The sequence below is a fragment of the Neopsephotus bourkii genome, unplaced genomic scaffold (assembly GCF_033783945.1).
Source record: "Neopsephotus bourkii isolate Nb327-2 ecotype Australia unplaced genomic scaffold, CSIRO-AGI_Nbou_v1 NB_1447, whole genome shotgun sequence".
In the NCBI taxonomy this organism is placed as follows: Eukaryota; Metazoa; Chordata; class Aves; order Psittaciformes; family Psittacidae; genus Neopsephotus; species Neopsephotus bourkii.
The window spans coordinates 279,032-299,633 of NW_026901924.1; the positions used below are offsets into that span (position 1 = coordinate 279,032).

Sequence of the window (20,602 nt, forward strand, 5' to 3'; positions counted from 1 at the left end):
TCTTTAGACTACTCGATTCTAAAAAAAAGTTCTTCCTGAAAACTAGAGTAAGTTTAAATTAGCAAGTGAAACACATGACTAGACCTTTGGTTGAAAGCCAGTGCTGCTTGATTGAGACTTAGAACATGCATCAGACTAGCCATTAGCATTTATTTGCCACATGTAATTTTTAAAAGTATGCGACTTTTACATAAGTAGGTTGCTTTACTGCCATTCTGTTTGTTCCACGTAAAGTTTAATGTGAATGTACCAAACGAAAGTGTTTTGGCTTTTAATAATAGCCTACTGGTTATACATGCCATGACCAAATGCTTTCCCGGTACCAAAGGTGGCACTGACCAAAGCTGGGAGAAGCTATCTCAGCAGCTTCTTTTGGGAGTAAGACTGCATCTGGCAGTGTTAGTCTAAAATGAAGCTGGGTAAGAAAGCCTAAGGATCTTTGCACCATGGATTTCAGTGAGCATTTTACCAGAATAGAAACACCAAATTTTCCTTTACATTTTGAATATAGTAAGGCTCTGCTTCATGTTGCCATTGCTAGTGCTTAGAGCTGGAACTTAAGGTGATTAAGAAATGTTTCACTAAAAACATAATTTGAGGCTGTGGGAGGACTTTCGATTGGATTTTTTGTTAATAAATTTATTATAAATAATTGATAAATAAATTGTTTCAGACCTGCCTTCTGGCAGCTATATCCAAGAAGATATCTCGCACTGTTCATATCTCTGTGAGGCAAATGAAAACTGCTGCGACATCATGGCAAGCTGTAAATGTGGCACTCACACTGGCCAGTTTGAGTGCATCTGTGAAAAAGGATACTATGGGAAAGGACTACAACATGAATGCACAGGTGAGTCTCATGTCTTAGTGCTTGGGTTTCTCTCTGTGGCCTGATTTCATAGCTAATCTAGTTGGGAGTGAAAAGCTGTTTTGGGTTGTGGCTATGAACCTGGATAAGAATGCATTTGAGGCTGTTGGAAAACTCTTATCTGACTGAAGACATAGGATAGCTCTAGCAGGCAAACTTGGCTTGTACCTTATCTCCAGCAGTAGCCAAAAGAGATGCACAGGAAAGAGGCAAATGTTCTGACACAGTAAAACTCTGTGAGCCTAAAACACAGCTCACCAACAGTTTTGTCACTAGAGTTTACTGAATCTGAGGTAATGTGTTTTTGCACTCAAACGCTCTTAGTAAATTTTTCCTTTGTGAGTTTTGCTGGCCGCTTTTTGAACTTTCATAAACTTTCCTGTTTGGACAGGGGCTAAATGTGTGGACCTTTGCAGGATAAATCCTTGGAGAAACTTACAGTAAACTAAATGTTCTTTAATTCTCTCATGTTCACTTTCAGTTACTACGGAGGAAAAAGACTTGCGGGTCACTATACAGAAACTTGTTATCACATCTTGCTGAGATTGTTGTTGTTACTGCTTTTTGTATGTGTCCTGTTATGAGTATGCATTCAAAGTCTACAGTTGAAATAGCAACAATATACAACTCTATTGTCAGAGAAGGTATGCAGGTTTTATCCAACCCTGTTTTCTCTAGGACAGAAGTTTCAAAATTGTTAGAGTGTATCTGAACTCTTAAATTTGTTATGTGAGCTGGACAAAGGAGTGCTTAAAATCAAGTATTTCTCAATGAGAAGGAAAATACAGTATTTATATTCATCCTTTTGTATTTGTGCATTCTCAGTTATATTCTACAGGTAACAGATCTCTTGAGTATTTTCCTCATAAGACCTGAACTAACTGCAGTGGATATATAGACCGTGGTTGTATAGCTGTTTGTGAGGCCCATACTGCTTTTCTTAAACGTCATTTTCATTACATGTAGAGAGTCTCTTGATGTAAATTGTAAGACTTGGTAGCTCTGTTCAGAGAACAGACACAGGCAGGTTTGTGACTAGAAGTTGAAGAACTTCTTCAGGAGAAGGTTTAATGGAGACTGTGATGGCTGTGTGCCTGTACAGGGAGGATTATAAGGATACACTGAGGTATCCAGACATGATAAGCACATGGTGAGGGAAAAGTCATGTCTGTCAATTCCTGACAATTATCACCTTTAATTCCCCTTGCGCCTCTGGAGCATTGTTTTTTTGTCTTGTATTAAGGTAAGTAGGTAAGCAGGAATTCATTGGCGTTTCAGTGCAGCATGAGTAGGGGAATGTAGTTGAAGTCAATGTCAGCGCCAGCACATTAGATCAAAATTCTGTTTTATGTGAGTGGGTGAGGCTTCCTTACGTGCTAAATTAACTCTGACGATCTGCTTCTATTTTGCTTATTTTCGGTTGTAATTCTAATTTGTTTCAGACAAAACAATATTTTCATAGTAATTTTTTCTTTTGTAATTGAAGTAAATTTCTTTCCCTTCAAGTGCACTAGTAACCTGTTTCCCCTTCAAGTGCATGAGTAATTTATTCCACCTCCAATACACTAGTAAGCTATTGAACAAATTAAACACAGCATTTCTGCCTGTATCTGTAGCTTAGTATCATTTAATATTGTTTTAAGCTATTCCTAAAGATAGCAATCGTTTTAGAGTTACCCTTTCTATGTGAAAGGATCTTTTGATGGGGTGAGCATAGCTTTCGTGTATCACTAATAAGGATAAAGTACCATTTTTTAAATTGTACTTTGCAAATGCAGAGGAAGGTTTCATTTTGACATCATCAGCAGGTGCTTCTAATAAAAGGGGTTGCTATTAAATACACTGCAAATAAGCTGATGATTGCAGCCATCTGGTGTATATGTGAAGATAACTGAAGATGCATACATACATTTCAGGAAGAAGTTGATGTGAATAACCTCAAGCTTGTTCTTTGAAATATGTCTGCAGCTCAGCTATTGTATGCTTCTTTAAGACAGACAGAAACAAAAGGCAATGTGTTCTTTAAAGGAAAACCAGCATGTTTTGGAATCTTTTATGCTGAAAAAGATTCCAACCTTTTTTTTAACGTTTCCCAGCTGAACACAGCTGTGGATTTGTAAACCATAAGGAATCTTAGGAATGCATCTTAACTTTTCTTCGATGTATAATGTGCAGAAGGACTTTTGGCAAGTTTACAGTGACAGGACTTACATTTTAATTGGACTCCTTTTAGCTTTTGATTGGTTAAACTTGCAGTTTACTAGCCTATGTTTACTTAATACAGTAAGGCTTTTTTAAAGTGTTCTCTATAAGATGGGAGACTAGTCTTCTGCAGCACATCTGTTCTTGTTACTATTTTGGTTATTTTCTGATGTTATTTTTGGTATGCTCATGTTCCTACACATTATACCACTTCACTGTTGTTTATGGTTTTAAATGTAAGGTATCAGAATAACTATGTAAAAATTGTAACAGTTCTTTACTTTCCTAATTACCTGAAACACCCTAGAAAGCTTCTGTAGATCAAAATAGGAGCCACAAGCTTTGTGCCAAAAAGCAGAAATTGGCTTCAGTGTCCACCTTCTGTTCTTTGTAGTGTTGATGATGTGCCACAGAAGGAAGAACAGACTGACTGTTCTTGTACTTTAAAAAGCAAACCAAACAAAAGCTTCTTGGCCCATACTAGGAGCCTCATGCAGCCAGATACATCTGCGACAATTGTGAGAAGGGAAGGGAGGAAGAGGAAGATAGAGGTAGAGCAAGTATTAAGAGTATTAAAACTACATAAACACCTCCTTTTCAATAACATTTCACTTTTTCTTCTCCTTCCTTTCCTTGATTGCAAATGTTAAGTTTCAAACTAAAGACAACCAGACAAAAATACAGAGTCCAGCAAAAATAAACGTAGAGTGGTTTGGGTTGGAAGGGACCTTAAGAATCATGCAGTTCCAACCCCCCTGCCATAGGCTCTTGGGCTGGATGACAATTCATGCTGATGCAACTGAAGGATGATACCCACCATGTTCATCTCATCGGGTACCTCCCAAGGAGCCCCACCGTTACTGACGTCAGGAAACTTGTCTTACAGCCACTAGTTTCTTTTATCTGACATGTGGACCCTATGTTTTGCAGCACAAGGTATCCATGATGGGCAGCTGGCAGAGCAGAGCTAGTAAATGAAATACTTCTAGTATATGCTAACTCCTTCCTTCTTTTGTTTCTTTTTGGTCCACTACTTGGGTATAATTATTGAAGTGTAGAATGTCACCACATGTAGGAGCATTCAGTTGATTACCTATGCTTTGATTTAGGAGTATACAGCATATCAGTTATCATCTGCACAGCCACTAGAGCAACAGTTTTGCCTGCAGAACAGCACATGGATTAGAACTATAACGAGCTTCTAAATGAAAACTGAAATCATGTGAAACTTTTACTTTTTTTTTTTTACAAATTTTAATTCAGAACATATTTACTGAGAAGACTTCAAACTCTGGGGAAATGTTGGGTCCAGCAAGGCAGGAAAGATTCACATTTTGTGGTTTCTTGCATTTTGGACCCAGTTTTCAGCTGAGCTTTTTTTTCCATGAGATTTTCAATTTTGTTTGTATGAGAATGCAAAACAAAACCTGATGTTCATGGGTTTAATAGCTTTCTAGTTAGACAGGAAGAACCTTAATTCCAGCTGTGATTCCTATGGCTTAGTCGAAGAAAGCTAAATATCTCTTCTGCCATCCTGTGTCTTTCCTCCCTTCCTTTTTATATGAGCTTCTATCATGCTGGAAGCTGAGTCACCTTTTCTTAATATTCCTTTTCAGAGGTGTTTCTTTAACTACCCTTTACAAGTTACTGGCTTAATGAAGCTCTGCCAACCATTCTGCACTTGTCGTACCGTACGCAGAAATTTTAACTAAGTTTACAAGATCCCTCTAAGCCCCAAGACATCCAGAGTTTACAACACTTATCATAACATAGGCTGTACTCTTCAGCAGGTGCTTGTAATGGTTCTGGCAGTGCCATTTCACGTTTTCATCTATTAAATCTACCTCTTAAAACTGGACAGGAGTTTGTTTTGGTTCCTCTTCTGTCTTCTGTTTTTAAGTTCTAAATCAGAAAAATACTCTTTAATTCTACCATACCTATCACTGAAAGAAGTCTTCACCCGAGGCCTATAGAAAACTGGCAATTGAAGAATCTCCTTGAGGAAAATGCAGAATGGTTACTAGTGTCTTACCTTATGCCACATAAACCTTCATGTCTCGGTTACCAGAAAGAAGAAAGCAAATAAAACTTCTAAACAAGGATGCATTGAAAGAACTTGGATTACAATTGAGCAAGGAAGTTAGGATGTACATGCTTAATTAACGCTTACAAAACCTGAGCAATTTGGAGAGACTTGCAGTTGGACTTACCTATTGTTAAGACAAAGCGCTTGACTGGAGAGTCCTGTCAGTGATTTTCCTCTTTTGCCTAGCAGCTTTCTAATCATAAGCCCCATTCTGTGACCCTTTTGGTGGATGAGATTCCTTTTTATATTTTACCCTTCTTATTTGTAATTTATTTGAAAAATGCTTCTCCTAAGCGAAGGCTTCTTCTGTGCAGCCTCTCTTCAGTGGCTTTTTGTCGGTGGTAATATGCAAAGGTTCTGTTATGAGTATACTGTGTTAAAATGACTCACTGTCACCTAAGGAGAAGAGCAAATAAGAAATCAGGGATGTAAAGCAAGAGGAAGAATGCAAAATACCCATGACTAAGCAGCAGTGAATCGATGCCTGATTAATACTGACAAAAACATTCCTTGTTGTCATTCTGTGTATTTTTTCTGTTTCTTATAAATCTTATTTGATTTGTTACGGATGAAATTTGAGCATAATATCATGATGGTTAAGTGCAGAAGAAATGTAAATTAGTGTTTTTCTAGTGAGGATATCATAACATGATGAGTAAGTAGAGGAGAAATGTAAATTGATCTAGTTTTCCACTGGGGGTACTGGAAGACAAGTGGATAAGGAAGGTTTGTATGGGAAGCAAGTGCTACAGACAAGGCTATGGAAGTTTAGTAGGTTAATTATATTTAAAAAAAAATTTTTTTATGACTTAAAAAAATAATGCAAAAGCATTCATAATTCCTGTTTGTATAAAGAGTGAAGAAAAAGGCATTTACAGTTCTTTTGTGTGGAAAATATATCTGGAAGTATGCAGAGGTTTCTTGACATTGAAATCTGCTTTCTCAAAAACTTGTCCCCTGAAGCACAGTATTTCCTGCTTTGCTTTTGGAAATTCAGGTAGGGATTCTCTTGCCTGTTGCTATAGGAAGCAAAGCAAAGGCTGGGTGAATAAAGGACTGGGATGCTGCAAGATTTTTCAAAATGGAGCAAACAATAGAGATAGATTTCTTTGGTTTGGCAATCAAAAAGCATAAATTTTCAGCATAATTCAGTAAAATCTTCATGTCAGGAGGGTTTCTTTTTCTGTAGGAATGAGTCTGACAGAGGTGAATGTTAGTTTATGTGTCAGTACAGTGGTTTTGCTTGCCTTTCACATGGCTTCTGACACTAAAGTAGTTTGTTTCCCACCTATACAACCTGCTTTATGAAGATGGGGCATTTCTGGCAGTGGAATTTTTTTTGCTGAGTTTACTCCTTGAAGCCTTATGGCCTTCTACCCAAAAAGTGATACCGAAAAGGTTCCTAATGCACAGTCCATATGAACTGATAATAGATTTTGTCAATTACTGAAGTGTTTCTTATGATACTGTAAAACCTCTATGATCTGCTTTCCCCATGTGAAGCCTTTGAAGGGAAACAGTAGCAAAACATTTTTTTCTTTTAAGTGTACATTTTATAAATACAAGTAGGAAAAAAGCCCTATGGAACCTGGGATTTTATTTTCTTTACTTTGAGATCTAAGTATTCACAACTCAGACTGGTACAGATCATGCAGACTTGCTTGGGGGTTTTCCTTTGTTTTGGTAGGGGATTGTTGTTTTGTTTGAGATTATGTAAACCTCATTGTTTCCAAAGTGAAATCTTAAAGATCCAGCCTGCCCAAAAAACTTTAAAATCAGTAAAGTCAAGACAATGACCTGTCCAAGCCATCACAGTAATGTGAAAGTTTTACCATTGGACCAGTGTCTTTATTTGTGAAGTTGCAAATAAGGATCTTTTGTTGTTTGATTGGTAGTTTTTTCACCTAAATGAGTGAGGTGTGAAGCTACTGGTGTTTTTTTTAGTCACAGCTATAGTTTTTATAAGCATATCGAAGTGAATAAGAGTATTTTCAGTGGTATTAATAAGTTCGGATCAAGTCCTTGAAAGTAAGTGACTGATTTTTCTCTGTTCTCCAGGCCTTATGTGTCACATATATCTTCTGTTGAAAAATATAAAAAATAACACAATAGCTAATATGGATAATGACATTTCCTTGGTACATATTTTTTTCTATCTCTGTACCATGTAGCTTGTTTCCTTTACATTTAAAACTGAACTGTAGCAGAGGAAGGAAACCCTAAAACTAACCAAAAGAAAATCTTGCTGTGTATACCAGAAACCCTAAAACTAACCAACAGAGAAGTCTGCTGTGTATATCAGCACCATTTCTAGGAAACTCTTATAAAATGAAGGTGAAAACCCACATTCAGTTTTACATGTGCAGACCAGGAAACAGAGATGTATTTCTATTTCTGCAGGCAGTATTGAAAAACATCTCATCCTTTCCACCTAGATGTCATTGGAGTCTTTAGAAAAAAGTTTCTATGCCAAAACAGACTCTTTTCTATTAAGCATAGAGCTATTTCTGAAATAAATTTGATGAAAAGTTGGAAAGTGATGCAGAAGTTACCCTTTTTTCCTTGTCTTGGAAGTGACTTGTCCTGGTCACCTCAGAATGTCATGAAAATAAAACCTCTAGCCAGCACTTGTGTGTGCAATTCAAGGAGAAATATCAGCCATCTGGAGGGCTTGAGAGAAGCAGAAACCATGCTCCAAATAAAAATAGACATGACATAGGAATAGCATCCAGCTCTCCATGCTGATCAGACTAAGGCTCTCTCTGGAGCACCCAAGCTGTTCTTTAGCCACAGTATAACCATTGCATACAGCCACCACAATGAAGAAGTTTCCAGCTGTAAATACAGCACCAGCTAGGTTTAGCCTTTAGTTAAATGACTGTAAAACCTTTACTGTTAAGCCTGAGCTTTGCGTTGAGTCTTTAGACAGGATAAAAAGCAGGCTGTCTTAAGTTCATTGAGATTTTTATGCTTTGAAAAATTCCTATTCCAGCTGTGCAGTCCCAGGTGAAGTGGTAGTTTACAAACTTTGTGCTGAACATGTCTTCCTTAGCTGCCTGAAACACTCATCAGCCAGTTGTCACAGTCTTTTAAGCAGTTAAGGCTCATACCATTTTAGCATGGGCTTTTGATAAGCCTTTGGCTGATCTTGCAGATTTGAGAATAATTTTCAGGATTAGGACTTTCATCATACCAGGCACTTACTGGAATAATTGTCTGTCCATTGAATCCCTTAATTAAACAGTTTTTACTCTAACATTCTTTGGTTACCCCTGTGGATTACATGGTGTCATCTTGCCTTTGCTACCTTTTCAGAAACGCAGGATGTTTTCATGGACACATGTGCACACTTATTATTCCTGAACTTGTGCCAGTTTCACAAATTAAAAACAGACATCTTCCCATTTTGTGAGCCTGTGAGCAGCTTTTGTCTTAGAGAAAAAAAAAAACTACAATTCTTGAAAGGGTGCGTCAGTGATAAGATGGCAGTATTCAGCAAAGAGTTTTAATTACTAAAATTATAAGGGAGGTTAAAAGACTTGGAGCTTAATTAACTGTTTTATCTTTAGTGGCTCTTTAAGGCTCCAAAGCATCACTTTCAAGTATGAAAGTCATTTCCAGGATGTAATTCATGCTACAATTAACTCAGGTTTAGCCTTAGAGCCTGTGTCTGTGAGGTTGTGCAGGTATCGGGATTCGTAGCATCCTTGAATTGCTCCCACAAATTGTCAGAGTTGATTCATTTAACTAGACTGGAGCATAGTGCTCTTAATGTGACTAAATCTGGCAGTCACTGTGACTGCATTTGGGTTTTCATGGATTGTAATGATGTGTTTGTAACTTAGTCAAACAAGTTTGACTCTTGGCACTCAGAATCAGTTTCCAGTTGAACAGAGTGTAGGAATATTTTCATTTTATTTTAAAAATCCTTATGCTGTGATATTCACTCTACCCAAGCCAGTGAATATTGCAGATTGTGTTCTCTGTAAGAATGAGTACTGTTCTTTTCAACATTTTAAACAAATTATCTACATCTCTTCCAATCTGAAGCAAGTATTTTGTATAAAATAGAGCTTGCATCACTTTGCATGTGTTCAGAGATGGTCATCTCTTATTTGCCTTGGGTTTACTGAAAAGGTGCACAATGCTCATCATGTTGTAACATACAGTTAGGTAAGTCATACATTTGCAGATTTTGACCTGAACAAAGTCTTCCAAGGGACATTTAGCTGAGAAGCAATACAGATGTGCCTTCCGCTACCTTCTGTCCATTTGGCTACTACCATCATGAAAGAGTAAAGATAGTAGTGAGAAGGGATGAGATGGATTTTCTGTTCCTCTCCTTTTCAGTCCTGTCCAGCTGACTTCTCTGTGCTCTCTGGAAAATCATCTTCAGATTGTTTCGCAATCTCTTCCAGGGAAGAAGCCCTTTCCCTCAGTCCTCTGCAGCTGTGCTCCTCAATTCCTCCTGCTGTGCACATTCTCTGTTTCTTCAGCCACTGGGATCCAGAGCTACTTCAGGCTCTAGTATCACTCCAGAAAAGGCAGTGAGCACCAAGAAGAATATGCTGGAAAAAACACCATGATAAGAAGGGGGCAAAAGCCCACTCATCTTGGAGTAAAATTAGGGCAAATAGTTTGCAGACATTTTATGATGATCTTAATCTATCTGCCAAGTACTCAACAGCCAGAAGGGATGGGAGCAGTTTGGTCTGCTCTCTTGTCAGCAGTCTTGTTTTCTTCTGTCTCTCTAAAACCTACTGCAGATGGCTCAACCTTCTCACCCAGAAACAGTGCTGACTGCATAGTGGAGCGTGGCTGCGTTCCTTGAGAATGAAAAAGCAACACCACAGATCAGTTCCATCAAACAGGAAATTGGTTTCTCCTGGTTTTGCTGGTGTTTTGATGAAAACAGAAATCAGGACTCAGCACAGAAATGGTAACTTCTTCAGGCCAAAACCGTAGGGTTTAATTTGTTACCAAGCAAAATAAAGCCAGACCAGCAACTCACATTTCCAATGCAGATGTTTTAGTAGGGCTGACATCTGAAGGTAGTTTCAGGAGTTGAATTTTCCTCTCTAGTCTGAAATTTATTAAATATGAAGTGTTTTCCTTCACGAGAAAGGGAAGAATGAATGGACCTCGGGTAGCAGGGGGGTTGGAGTTGGGAAAGATTAATTTTATAGAAGAGTGTGTAATGTAGTTAATCAAATAGTCTAATTGTAGTTACATCATTTAGTTATAGTATGGACATGACAGGTTTGAAACAAATTAAGCACTAAGTGGCAGTTTTTCATTAGTGTAGAGCATAGAAGAATGGCAAAATAGCCATCTGTGTAGGTGTGTACAGCTGTACTGATTTTACACAGAGCTGCACGTTATTGCAAGAACCCAATATCTGGCTCCTTCTTTTGACCAGGAGGCAAATCTGCTGGGTAGTTTGGGTTTTTTTATGTTTTGTTTTTTTTGTGAGAGCAAAAGAAACATTCTGGTGATAGCTAAAAAAAAAAAAAATATTAGATTTTTGGCCCAAAAAGTTTAAAAGATGTACCCTCGTGAATGCCGTGGTAAATAGCCATACAAAGTTTCCATCTTCTTTTAGCACAGAGTTTGTTTCCCAAACAAGGATGTCAGAAGATAAAGTACAAGAGCTTTCCTACATTGTGGCTGCTAATGCTGCTTGGCATTGATTTCACAGATCACTGCTATTAATTCCAGCCCGTTTGTTGGTTAGGGCTTCGCAAAATAGCACAAACATTTCTATTACTATTGTCAGGCTGCCCTTTAGCTCAGCTTTTATGACAGAAAAGTGCTTGCTATGTTCTGAGTTCCCCCAGAAAAATTCTTATCTGGACATATACATAGATGGTGTTAAAAACTATATTATAGACATAGACACAGGAAACATTAGGTTTCTTGTGAAACACAGAAATACATCTACACAGGCTGAGAATACTCTTAAGTCACATTAATTTAAAGACATGTTTATATTCTGTGTTTAATGCCTGTTCCGAGTTTTGAATGAAAATGTAGACCTGTTACTGTGTTTTCCTGTCACTCATTTCGTGCTTTGTCCATCTGCTGTCCTCAGAGCATCATGTGAAGCCTCCATAGGCCTGGGAGCAGCAGTCTGTTGAATCCTGCTACTTTAACTTTAGCATCATAGGAGACAAGCCCAATGCATCTAACAGCAGCAACAATGTATATGCTCCCTTTTTTGAGTCCAGGCCAGTGTAGAAGTACTCCAGTTAACTAGTTTAAATCTTCATCTTTTTTACGTCTGTGGCACAGAGGTGCCATAGTTCTCAAGGCAGAAGGTATGGAAGACAAGTTTGCCTGCGGGAATATGAAGTGTTGCAGAAGTGACTCTTTTAAGTAACTTGGCAAACCTTGTGGTTATACACCAGAACACCCGCTAAGCTGCTGTTTCTTTTGGACTTCCCTTATTATGTATGTCACAGAGGCATTAGTTTGTGCCTCTGTGAAATACATTAGCTTGTTACCTAAATATGTTCTGATACTCTAGCCCTATTTTATTATCAGCTTTGCAAAGAATATCACCTGAAATGCAAATACCCAATTTCCCACTTTTCAGAGTCTAAGCCTTTGCTGCAACATAGTAAGGATCAAATGTGCAGTCAGTTGGAAATCCTTTCTATTTCTATGTCACTGTGAATTGTAGATGAGTAACACACATATATAAAATTTGCTCTCTTTTATTTCTGAATGGAAATTCAAAACACAATACCTTACAAATTACAACACAATTTTTTAAAACACAGCATTCAGTGAACACCCGTATTTTTCCCGGTTACCCAAAAACACTTCACGGAACTGTCCCAGTGGCAGTGCAAGAGTGGTTGTTAGGTTGTGGCACAGGAGTACACAGAGGCAGGGATGCTTGCTCTTCACTAGTGACTTGATTTTCAGCATGTAGGGCTGTATTCATATATGGCTTTTTTAGGCAGACCAGTAGCTCACTTTGTGCCCACAGTCCAAACCCATGAGAACAGAAGTAATGCGATCATAAAAAACTGGACAGAGAAGGATCAGGCTCAGACACACAGGCACCCTCTGCCAGTATCTCTTTAATGTACCAGTAGCTGAGAGTTCATGAGTACCTTTTCCACTACTTAGGAGCAATGCTCCTTGTCAGTCCTCATTCATAATAACAGCTCTCCTAGCCTAGGTGTCAGCAGCTTTTCAGTAGCTGTCTGGGCCCTTTTCACTGTGTCACAAGCAGAAAGGCAACTTGCACTTCAAAAACATCTGGGAAGCCCCTTACTCTTCTTGTTTCCACACTTCTTTTTAATTACCTATCCCTCAAGATGCAGGTGATGGATTACAGATGTTACTTGTCTGGATTTAGCTCAAGGCAAAAGCACAGACAAGTATTAAAGTTAAGAAGTACAAGGTCTGTGAATGAGATGCTTCACAAAGTTGTCTGTAATGTCTTAAATTTCACTCCCAGTGATGTTAGAGATTGATTCTCACTACTTTTAAGGTCAGTTTTGGTAGGCTTCCTACATTGAAATAGAAAGTGTAGTTCCTCATACATTCCAGTGTCAGAGAGGTAGTTTATCATCTGTCACTTGCATCTCTCAGTGGTTCACAGTCTGCAAAAGTGGAAGAAATCAGGCAAGAATTTGCCTCCAACTCAGGAAAAACTGGGATATTCTTAGCATCAATTATCTTGTGACCATAACCTAACTGTAATCAAGGGCTGTTTCGGAATAGATTTTCTAGCTAAATTTCGGTGGTTTAATAACCATAAGTTTTAGGTCCCTTAGGCAGTGATGTAATCATTATTACTACTTACTTTTTTAAAAAAAATAATATATATATTTTGCTTAAGGTTGCAATTAAGAATGTTCCCTCCTTATGCTCCATCTCTGCGGGTATAGATGCCCATGCTTATGGCAGAAGAGATTAGAAAAAGGGGCATGCATTTAGACAAGAAGGCAGGCCCAGAAATGTGGCAGACTTTTTTCCTCCCCAAACATGCAAAGGATTTTGCTGCCCTTTAGGAGAAGAATAAGTGACTCTGTTTTGTCAAAGTCGAAAAAATTTCCTTGAAGCTGAGAAGAGGATAAAGAAGAGGGACACAGAGCACAGTTCGCTTTGGTGGGCAGAGAGGCTGACTACCTGACAGTTTGAGAAACAATCTAACTCTGGTGTTACCTTGCTCCGTTTCTGGCAGCAGCAGCAGGCTTTATTCTCTTTTACTATACCTGCCCTTCAGTAAAGCCTTTGGATGTTATAAGTTGCTACTCTAGCCTATGTTTGCTCAATTATGATAGCAAGAAGGGGCCTTTCAAACACGAATCACTAGCAAGTGATTCCCACTTAGTGGGAGAACTCCTGCATTACTGACTGACTGGTCTTCACAGAGTGGCTAAGGGATGGAGAACACATTAGTGCTGTTGTGTGGAGAATGCAAAAGTGTTCTTCAGAAATGTTTCAGTGCAGCTTCTTCACAGAAGGAAGCTTTGCTAGACTGAGGACTAAGACTGTGTGTTTGCTTGTGGTACTGTAACAGATTTGTTTTTTACCTTTAATCTTTTTTACCATCGCTTATGCAGTAGTAAAGTTTACTTTGTTGACAGTTAGATTCAGTTCAAATCTAAGATGACCCTTTTGCTTGCAGCTGACATTGCTTTAGCAACAGTCAGATCTGTCCAAAGGACTTCCTTTATATTTTGCAAAGAAATGAGGGGAGAAGGACAAGGGAAAATGAGGGAAATGAAGTGAGAAGCAGTCACTTCTCCAGATGTTTCTTGGGGAAGCAGCAGTTGATAATGACCACAGTAATATAGTTGTCTCAGTGCTCTTGCTTTCCATGATGAGACTCTATTTTGCTCTACATATTTAGATAATTTTAAAAGAATTCAGGAGATCATATCGGCTTCCGTAAGGGTTTTACACGAGGAATAGAAAATGGGATTTATAGCATTTTTCACAGTAAATCATGGGTATCGGTTGCGATTCCAAGAATGAAGCAGAAACTGTAACAGCTAGATTACAACATTTTACTGAACTCTACACAGGAATAGCTGAGTTAGTTTCACAATATGTAAAAAAATAATTGGCAAAACCACCACTTTTTATTGCCTGATTACTGGCCTTAGCCACTGCATGTGCTTCAGCTCTCTTAACTAAAAACTGTCTGACTCCTACTCTGGGCCGCTAAGTAAATAAACATGGAAATAGTGACATATGTTCTCCATCTGCACAGTCATGTGCTATATCTTCAGTGCTCAGAAATGTTGCTTAATAGGAGTATAATCACTGTTGTTGAAAAGTATACTTAATGATAAAAATAAGGGATGTGGAAAAGAGGCCAAGTTTGGCACCTAATGCGGTAGTGACAGTTTATTGAGGGTCTGGCAAAAATGGCTTTACTTTCCTGTTTATAATAGCTCTGACTTGCTGCATTCCCCATCTGTGATTCAGCAACTGGAACTACTCTGATCTGCAGAAAAAGGAGACCGAAATAGGTATCTTTCTTTTGGGTTTTTTTTTTTCTTTTGTGATCGTATGCTCCAGCAGCTGCTGGGAGTGGGTGTTGGAGGCAACCGCAGAAAGGGAGCATTTCACATTAGAAGAGTTAAATAATTCAACACCGTTCAAGGTTCTGTTAATATTTTGCCAGAGAGCAAATTCACAATTTTTGCCTGAATGAGGAGGAGAAGATCTGAGGATGTGCAGTTTCTGACTCCTCCTGGGTTCCTCATGCAACTTTCTTCTCTTAGGAAAGCCAGTTTGCTCCAAATGAATACTTGGAACAGAAAGTCATCTTTAGTTACTTTATTAAATCCCAACAATCACTGAAAACAAAACTGTGTTCAAGTTGCTGAATAGGTGAACACAGTGTAAATGTATCTTGAACCACCAGGTCTGCTTTTCACTGCATAAACCTATCAGTATTGTGAAGGTTGGGGTACAAACTTTGTTAACTTCCATACCCCAATCCCTTATTTTAGGTTAAAGTGCCTTTGAGGAAGGTGATCTGTTGAGTTAGCCATGTAAAATGAGACTCTTGTGCTCTGCTTCTGAAAGAAGGTGTAGGCTGTGCTGAGCAGTCTGTGGTAATTTCAGCATGTCCCAAGTGTTACAGGCAGTGGAGTAGATTCTTGTTTCTGTCTAGCTTCTTCTGGGTGTAGCACATCAGGATTTGTTATGGAAAACATTTTTTTCCCTCAGTTCCAGCTTAGACTTCCCTCTTTCCAAGTAGTTCCCTTTTCCAGTTGTGAATAAAGGAGGACTGTTTTTTGCTTTCTGGTTTGTGCCTCTAACTCATGAAGAAGTTAATTGATCAGGTTACTGTGCAGCCCAGATGGAGCTCTTTTACTCTAATGATGTGTCTAATTGCCATGACTTCATATTTGATCTAGGGATAATTTTGGCCCTTTGGGCATCTAATACCAGCTTGTTAGTCCATCCAGTTAGGGAGGTGATGGATTGGTGGATTTGTTGGTGCAATGAGGACTAATGAAAAAGTATGGAGTGACTTTGCTCATAACATGTGATCTGAATCCCACACTGCGAATGTGTTCTTTTCTCAGTCCTCCCTTTCCCTTCATGTCAGCTGAAAGGAAGAGTAATTTCATGCATGGTGTGATAATTGTGCCAAGCCTAGAGAAAACTTGGGCTTCCAGTGCCTGCAGATGACACAGGTACTAGATCTTTGAAACAGGTATTTGCTCATCTGTGTATAGCACAAAAACTACACAAAAGTGTAGTTGAAGTTGTTTTTAATGGAATTACTTTACATCAGCCTGCCTGTATTTTTTTACAGTTTAGTAAAAGCTAGTATTAAAATGTCAAATAGGGCAGGATGGTAATGCTCCTTTTCAGTATTTATGTATTAAAACAGCAGGAAGCTATGCAGATATCTAGGGCACTTTGAACAGTGCTATTTAGAGTAGCATGTGCTGTCACATCAGCAGTGATCAGGGTTTACTGAGGATGTGTGTCTGTGATTGTGGTGAAGACCATGTCCAGAGAAGCCTGCTGTATAGTAGTTCTGCTCTGAGCAAGCATTTTCAGAGTTGATTTTATTTCCCCTTTTAAGTAAGAGTCTGATTTCATATGACGTTTTGGACAGAAGACCTTCATTTGCATGTAAATAAATTAGTAAATAGTCTCTATTTTCATGGCAAACTTCACATATCCAGGTAAGTTATTTTTCCAGAAAGACCTTCTAGTAGTTTCAGAATTTGTTGTATACTTCTAGCACTATACATTTTAGAAATATGCAGGAGCATGAGAACATAAACAAGTATTCAAGCTCTAAAAATCAAAAGTGTTGGCATGAGCTGATACCCATTGCTAATAGGCATGTTTATGTTTGTTTTGGGCACGCCTTCCAAATGCATTACCAAGAATAGATGTGATGTCTCTGCAAATAGCAAACCTGTAAACATGATCTAAAATGTTGCTGATACTTAAAAACCAAAGGAGCTTCATTTCAATGCCATTTCTATGTATACAAATTGCACAAGTTGTCAGGATATATCTTGTGAATTTTTAACTTGAATGAAACGTGGAAAGGCACCCTATGAATTATACAGTACATGGAATCAGGATTTCCATTTTTTTATTCCTAAGCCACATGGTTTGAGACAGAAGTTGTCCTCTGTAAAAGTATATATAGTAGTCTTTATGATTGTAAAACATTTAAAGTACTTTTAAAAGTTCTGTATATGAATCCGTGTAAGGCACTCACCATGTTTTTAATGTATAATAGTTGCTTTTTTAAAAAAGGTTTAAAGCTAGGCATAAATGGGTTTTCTTTATATTCTCAGTGCTGCTATTACCAAGGAGGATTTTTGCAGTCAGAATTATTGCTTTGCAGTAATCATTTCTACATATGCTGGCCCCGTGCCTACCGAAGGATGCTCAGCATAGTTGTGGCTCATGGCCAGACCTCCCTGTGGAAGAAAGTCCTTGTAGGCATCGTAACTTTTACAAGCTGTGATAGCTCTTGGGCTTATATTCTTCACCAGGCAGATTGTTGCCCATTGTGAATGCTTGAGGTACTGAGATGGACTGTCTCCCGAGATGGACTGCATCTCCTTCCAGAAAAATTTCCAGTTCTTCTGCCCCATGGGAGGGTATTTTAAATTCTCATTTTAATTGTGGATAAGTTATTTCTGTTGTAGGTTTGTTACAATTTTTGAAGTGCTCAAAGATCTAGAGCTAGATCACCTAAGAGTGTCATTCCAAATGCTTCAGCCTACTTGGTAGTGGAATGTTGCAGTTTTGATGTCTGTGAACTCAATTAAAGGTTTGAATGGACCCCTCCCTACATGTCATGTATAACTATGTATAGAAATAGCTAAACTTCTGACTTGTTTCAACCTGCTTTCCCCAGTAAGAGGAAATTTGTAAATCTAATAAAGAGTTGAAGTAAAAGACATTGAATAGGAACAGAGAAGACATCTAGCTTGTTAAACTGCTAATCATGTTGCTGTGAGAATGATACTTAAGGAATACTGACAAAGAGCAGATGGATGAGCAGGTTCAGTGCTGTCTGAAATTAATGCAGTGCACATCCTGGGGATAACAGGAGATATTAAAGAGCTGGAGAACATGCTGAGACTTAGCAGAAATCCTTCCCTGATCCCTACACTTAAAGGCAAGCTCAAGATTTTCCTTTGCAGTCTTTGTACGAGTCATACATGTCAAATATTGAAATAAAGCCACTTCCTTGCATATTTTTTGTAATCGTAACATGCTCCTAGCTCATGTTTTTTTTATGGCACCATACATGTTGCAGACTGCAAAATTGTGGATTACAGGTTTAGATATTGCCAAAGGTTTAGATATATGCCAAAGGTTTAGATATTTTCTTCTTAGCTTTCCAAAGTCATTTCATAGGCACAAAGTGCCTCTTTTGACAAACCTACCATATAGGAGATTAAAAAAAAAAAAACAAACCACAAACCACCACCTTCCCAGATAACTTAAATTTGACAACAAAAGCTGTAACTTCTGCAGACAGCCTTTACAGTAGAGATCCAGGGTGTGGGAAGTCTTTGAGAAGCAGGCTTAAAGATCTTCATGTGCAGATACAGTGAGGTACAGTTCAACGGCTGTGGTAGTTCGGTGTTTTTTTGCTGCCTAGAGCAATTTTTGGCTTGTAAATACAGGACAGAAACCCACAACCCTGGTTCATTGTTTGGTTTAGTAGAACAGACTTGAATAATACAGAATCTTGGGGCACATCCTCTGCCAGTGAGGAAGTGCACAAGAAGACAGGAGGAAGCAGACAGGACACCTGACCCAAACTAGCCAAAGTGGTATTCCATACCACAGCACATTGTGCCCCATATATAAACTGGGGGGAATAACCCAGAAGGCTAAGATTGCTGCTTGGGTTGAGCTGGTTATGGTTTAGCAGGTGGTGAGCAATTGTATTTGTATTTTGATGCACAAGTGCATCACTTGTGTCCATTGGGTTTTATTCCTCTCCCTCTTTTCACTATTTTTTTTAAACACTTTATTTTTATTATTAAGCTGTTTTCAACTCAGCCCATAGGTTTTATCTTTTTACAATTGTCCATTCCACCAGGGAGCAGGGAGGAAAGTGAGAGCATGTGTGTACTTTAGTTGCTGGTTGGTGTTAAACAACAGTGAGAGATGCGGATAGAGGCAGGGTAGAAAGTTGCAGCACAAGATAATGCACTGTAACTTCTTTGTGTATCCTTTCTCATGAAGTTTTTTGCTTCTGTTTAGTAAAACAAATAAGCTTTACATTGAGGCCCATTCATTGTGGCAGATTTAAAACATTACTGGTGCAAATACAGCTGCCACAGCACTTGATTCACACACACAAAGGTCAGAAATAATACATTTCTAATATTAGAAATATTTTCTAAATGTCATAGTTTGTTGGGTTTTTTTGCTGTTGCAAAGACACAATAAGCTTAGATGAAGTAAAACAGTGGAAGAGAGACCCCACATCTTCAGGCTGTAGTTTTCTTCCAAGGGCATAATTATGAGTTGAATTTGAGGTTTTGGTGTTGACTATAATTCAGAGTAATTCTAGGCACACACACTGGATCTTTCACAAAGCTTCCAACAAATTAGTAAAAGTACAAGACCACACATGTCAGGTGAAAGATCCACATGACTGAAAAATCTCCTGTCCATGTAGGTTCAGTAACAAAAAAAATGAGGAAGCGGGAAAAGAATTGAATACAAACATCCACTGATCATTGTTTAGAGACTTACAGGTTGCATCATTTTTAGTAGAAACCAGCAAACCAAAATAAGAACAGGTATTTATGGTATATTCTGATTTTGGAACAGATTCGGCACTGAATGTGTTTCTATCTAATTAGTGTTATAAAAAGTAATTACAGTAGCATAGAACCAGTTTGATTAAATGGAAAACTAGGTATTCCACATTTAGAAGTTAGGGATTGAGTTATAAAGAATATTTATGCATTTGTGATTGGCATCAAGGTATAATTTCATTTAGGCTTTACACATGTGAGGAAAAGTGAGAATTAGAGACTACAATCATCACAATAGTGATGTATGAATAGAGCTCAGGCTGATGCAGGAGGAAGCGAGATACTGCCGAGCTGATTTATGCCATATCCCTCAAAAGATAAACCATTAATCGGATCCTTCATTAATATGAAGTGTGGAAAAAGCAGCTCATGCCACGGATTACTTTGTAAATGTAGTTAGTGGGAGAAATTATGCATCTTTAGAAAACACAAAATCCCTCAAATTAATCTTTGAAATATATGGAGTTTGACTCGCATCTGTCTTACACTGGGATAAATGAAGAATAATTACATTTTGGTGACTAGATACACTAGTGTAGTTGTAGAGGAAATTGAGCTTGCCTGCTCTCCCAGGATTTTAAAAGATTTAAATTTTTAAGGCAGAATTGTGTCTCCTTAAAGCATGTACTTGTACAGTCAGAGTAAGATTGGTGGATCCGGTGTCACAGAGTAGAATCCTTTGACACATGATCTCTACCTGTTTAAATCCAGACGGAGCTTTATGCCATCATGTGGGTGCAATACCAGTTGGCTTAACTTTGCCACTGGCTTTAGTATTTGTAGTCTTTTAGATTAAAAAAGTCAAACTGGATAATATGTGCTAAGTGTTTGGTGAATCTCTGACATACAACGTGGTTTATGTTGTCACTTTTACAATGTTAAATTCTTCTTGCTTGAAAATTAAAATAGCAGATTTACCATGATTTGTAAGCAGAAAGAGCAGAAGAATTCCTACTGCATTTGAAAGTAGGTAGTTTGATTTTTTTTCTGTGGACCTTTCTAACTTTCCATGTCCAACGTTCAGCTTCAGGCAATGTGTTGACATATGGTTATACTATCAATACGTATGCACTGACTGAAATGTTTTTATGCCTACCCTGTAGGTCTTTGTTTCTAGCAGGCTTGTTTTATGTTTCCTCTTTA

The 20,602-nt window shown here is 38.2% G+C and overlaps 1 protein-coding gene across 1 annotated transcript in view; it reads left to right on the forward strand.

Annotated features, from left to right (window-relative positions):
- SVEP1 (sushi, von Willebrand factor type A, EGF and pentraxin domain containing 1) overlaps window positions 1-20,602 on the forward strand; it is a 128,493-nt gene that overhangs the window by 18,004 nt on the left and 89,887 nt on the right. The window contains exon 3 of the mRNA XM_061368812.1: window positions 674-850. Within this exon, the coding sequence (XP_061224796.1) occupies window positions 674-850 (177 nt within the window). The remainder of the gene's footprint in view (window positions 1-673; window positions 851-20,602) is intronic.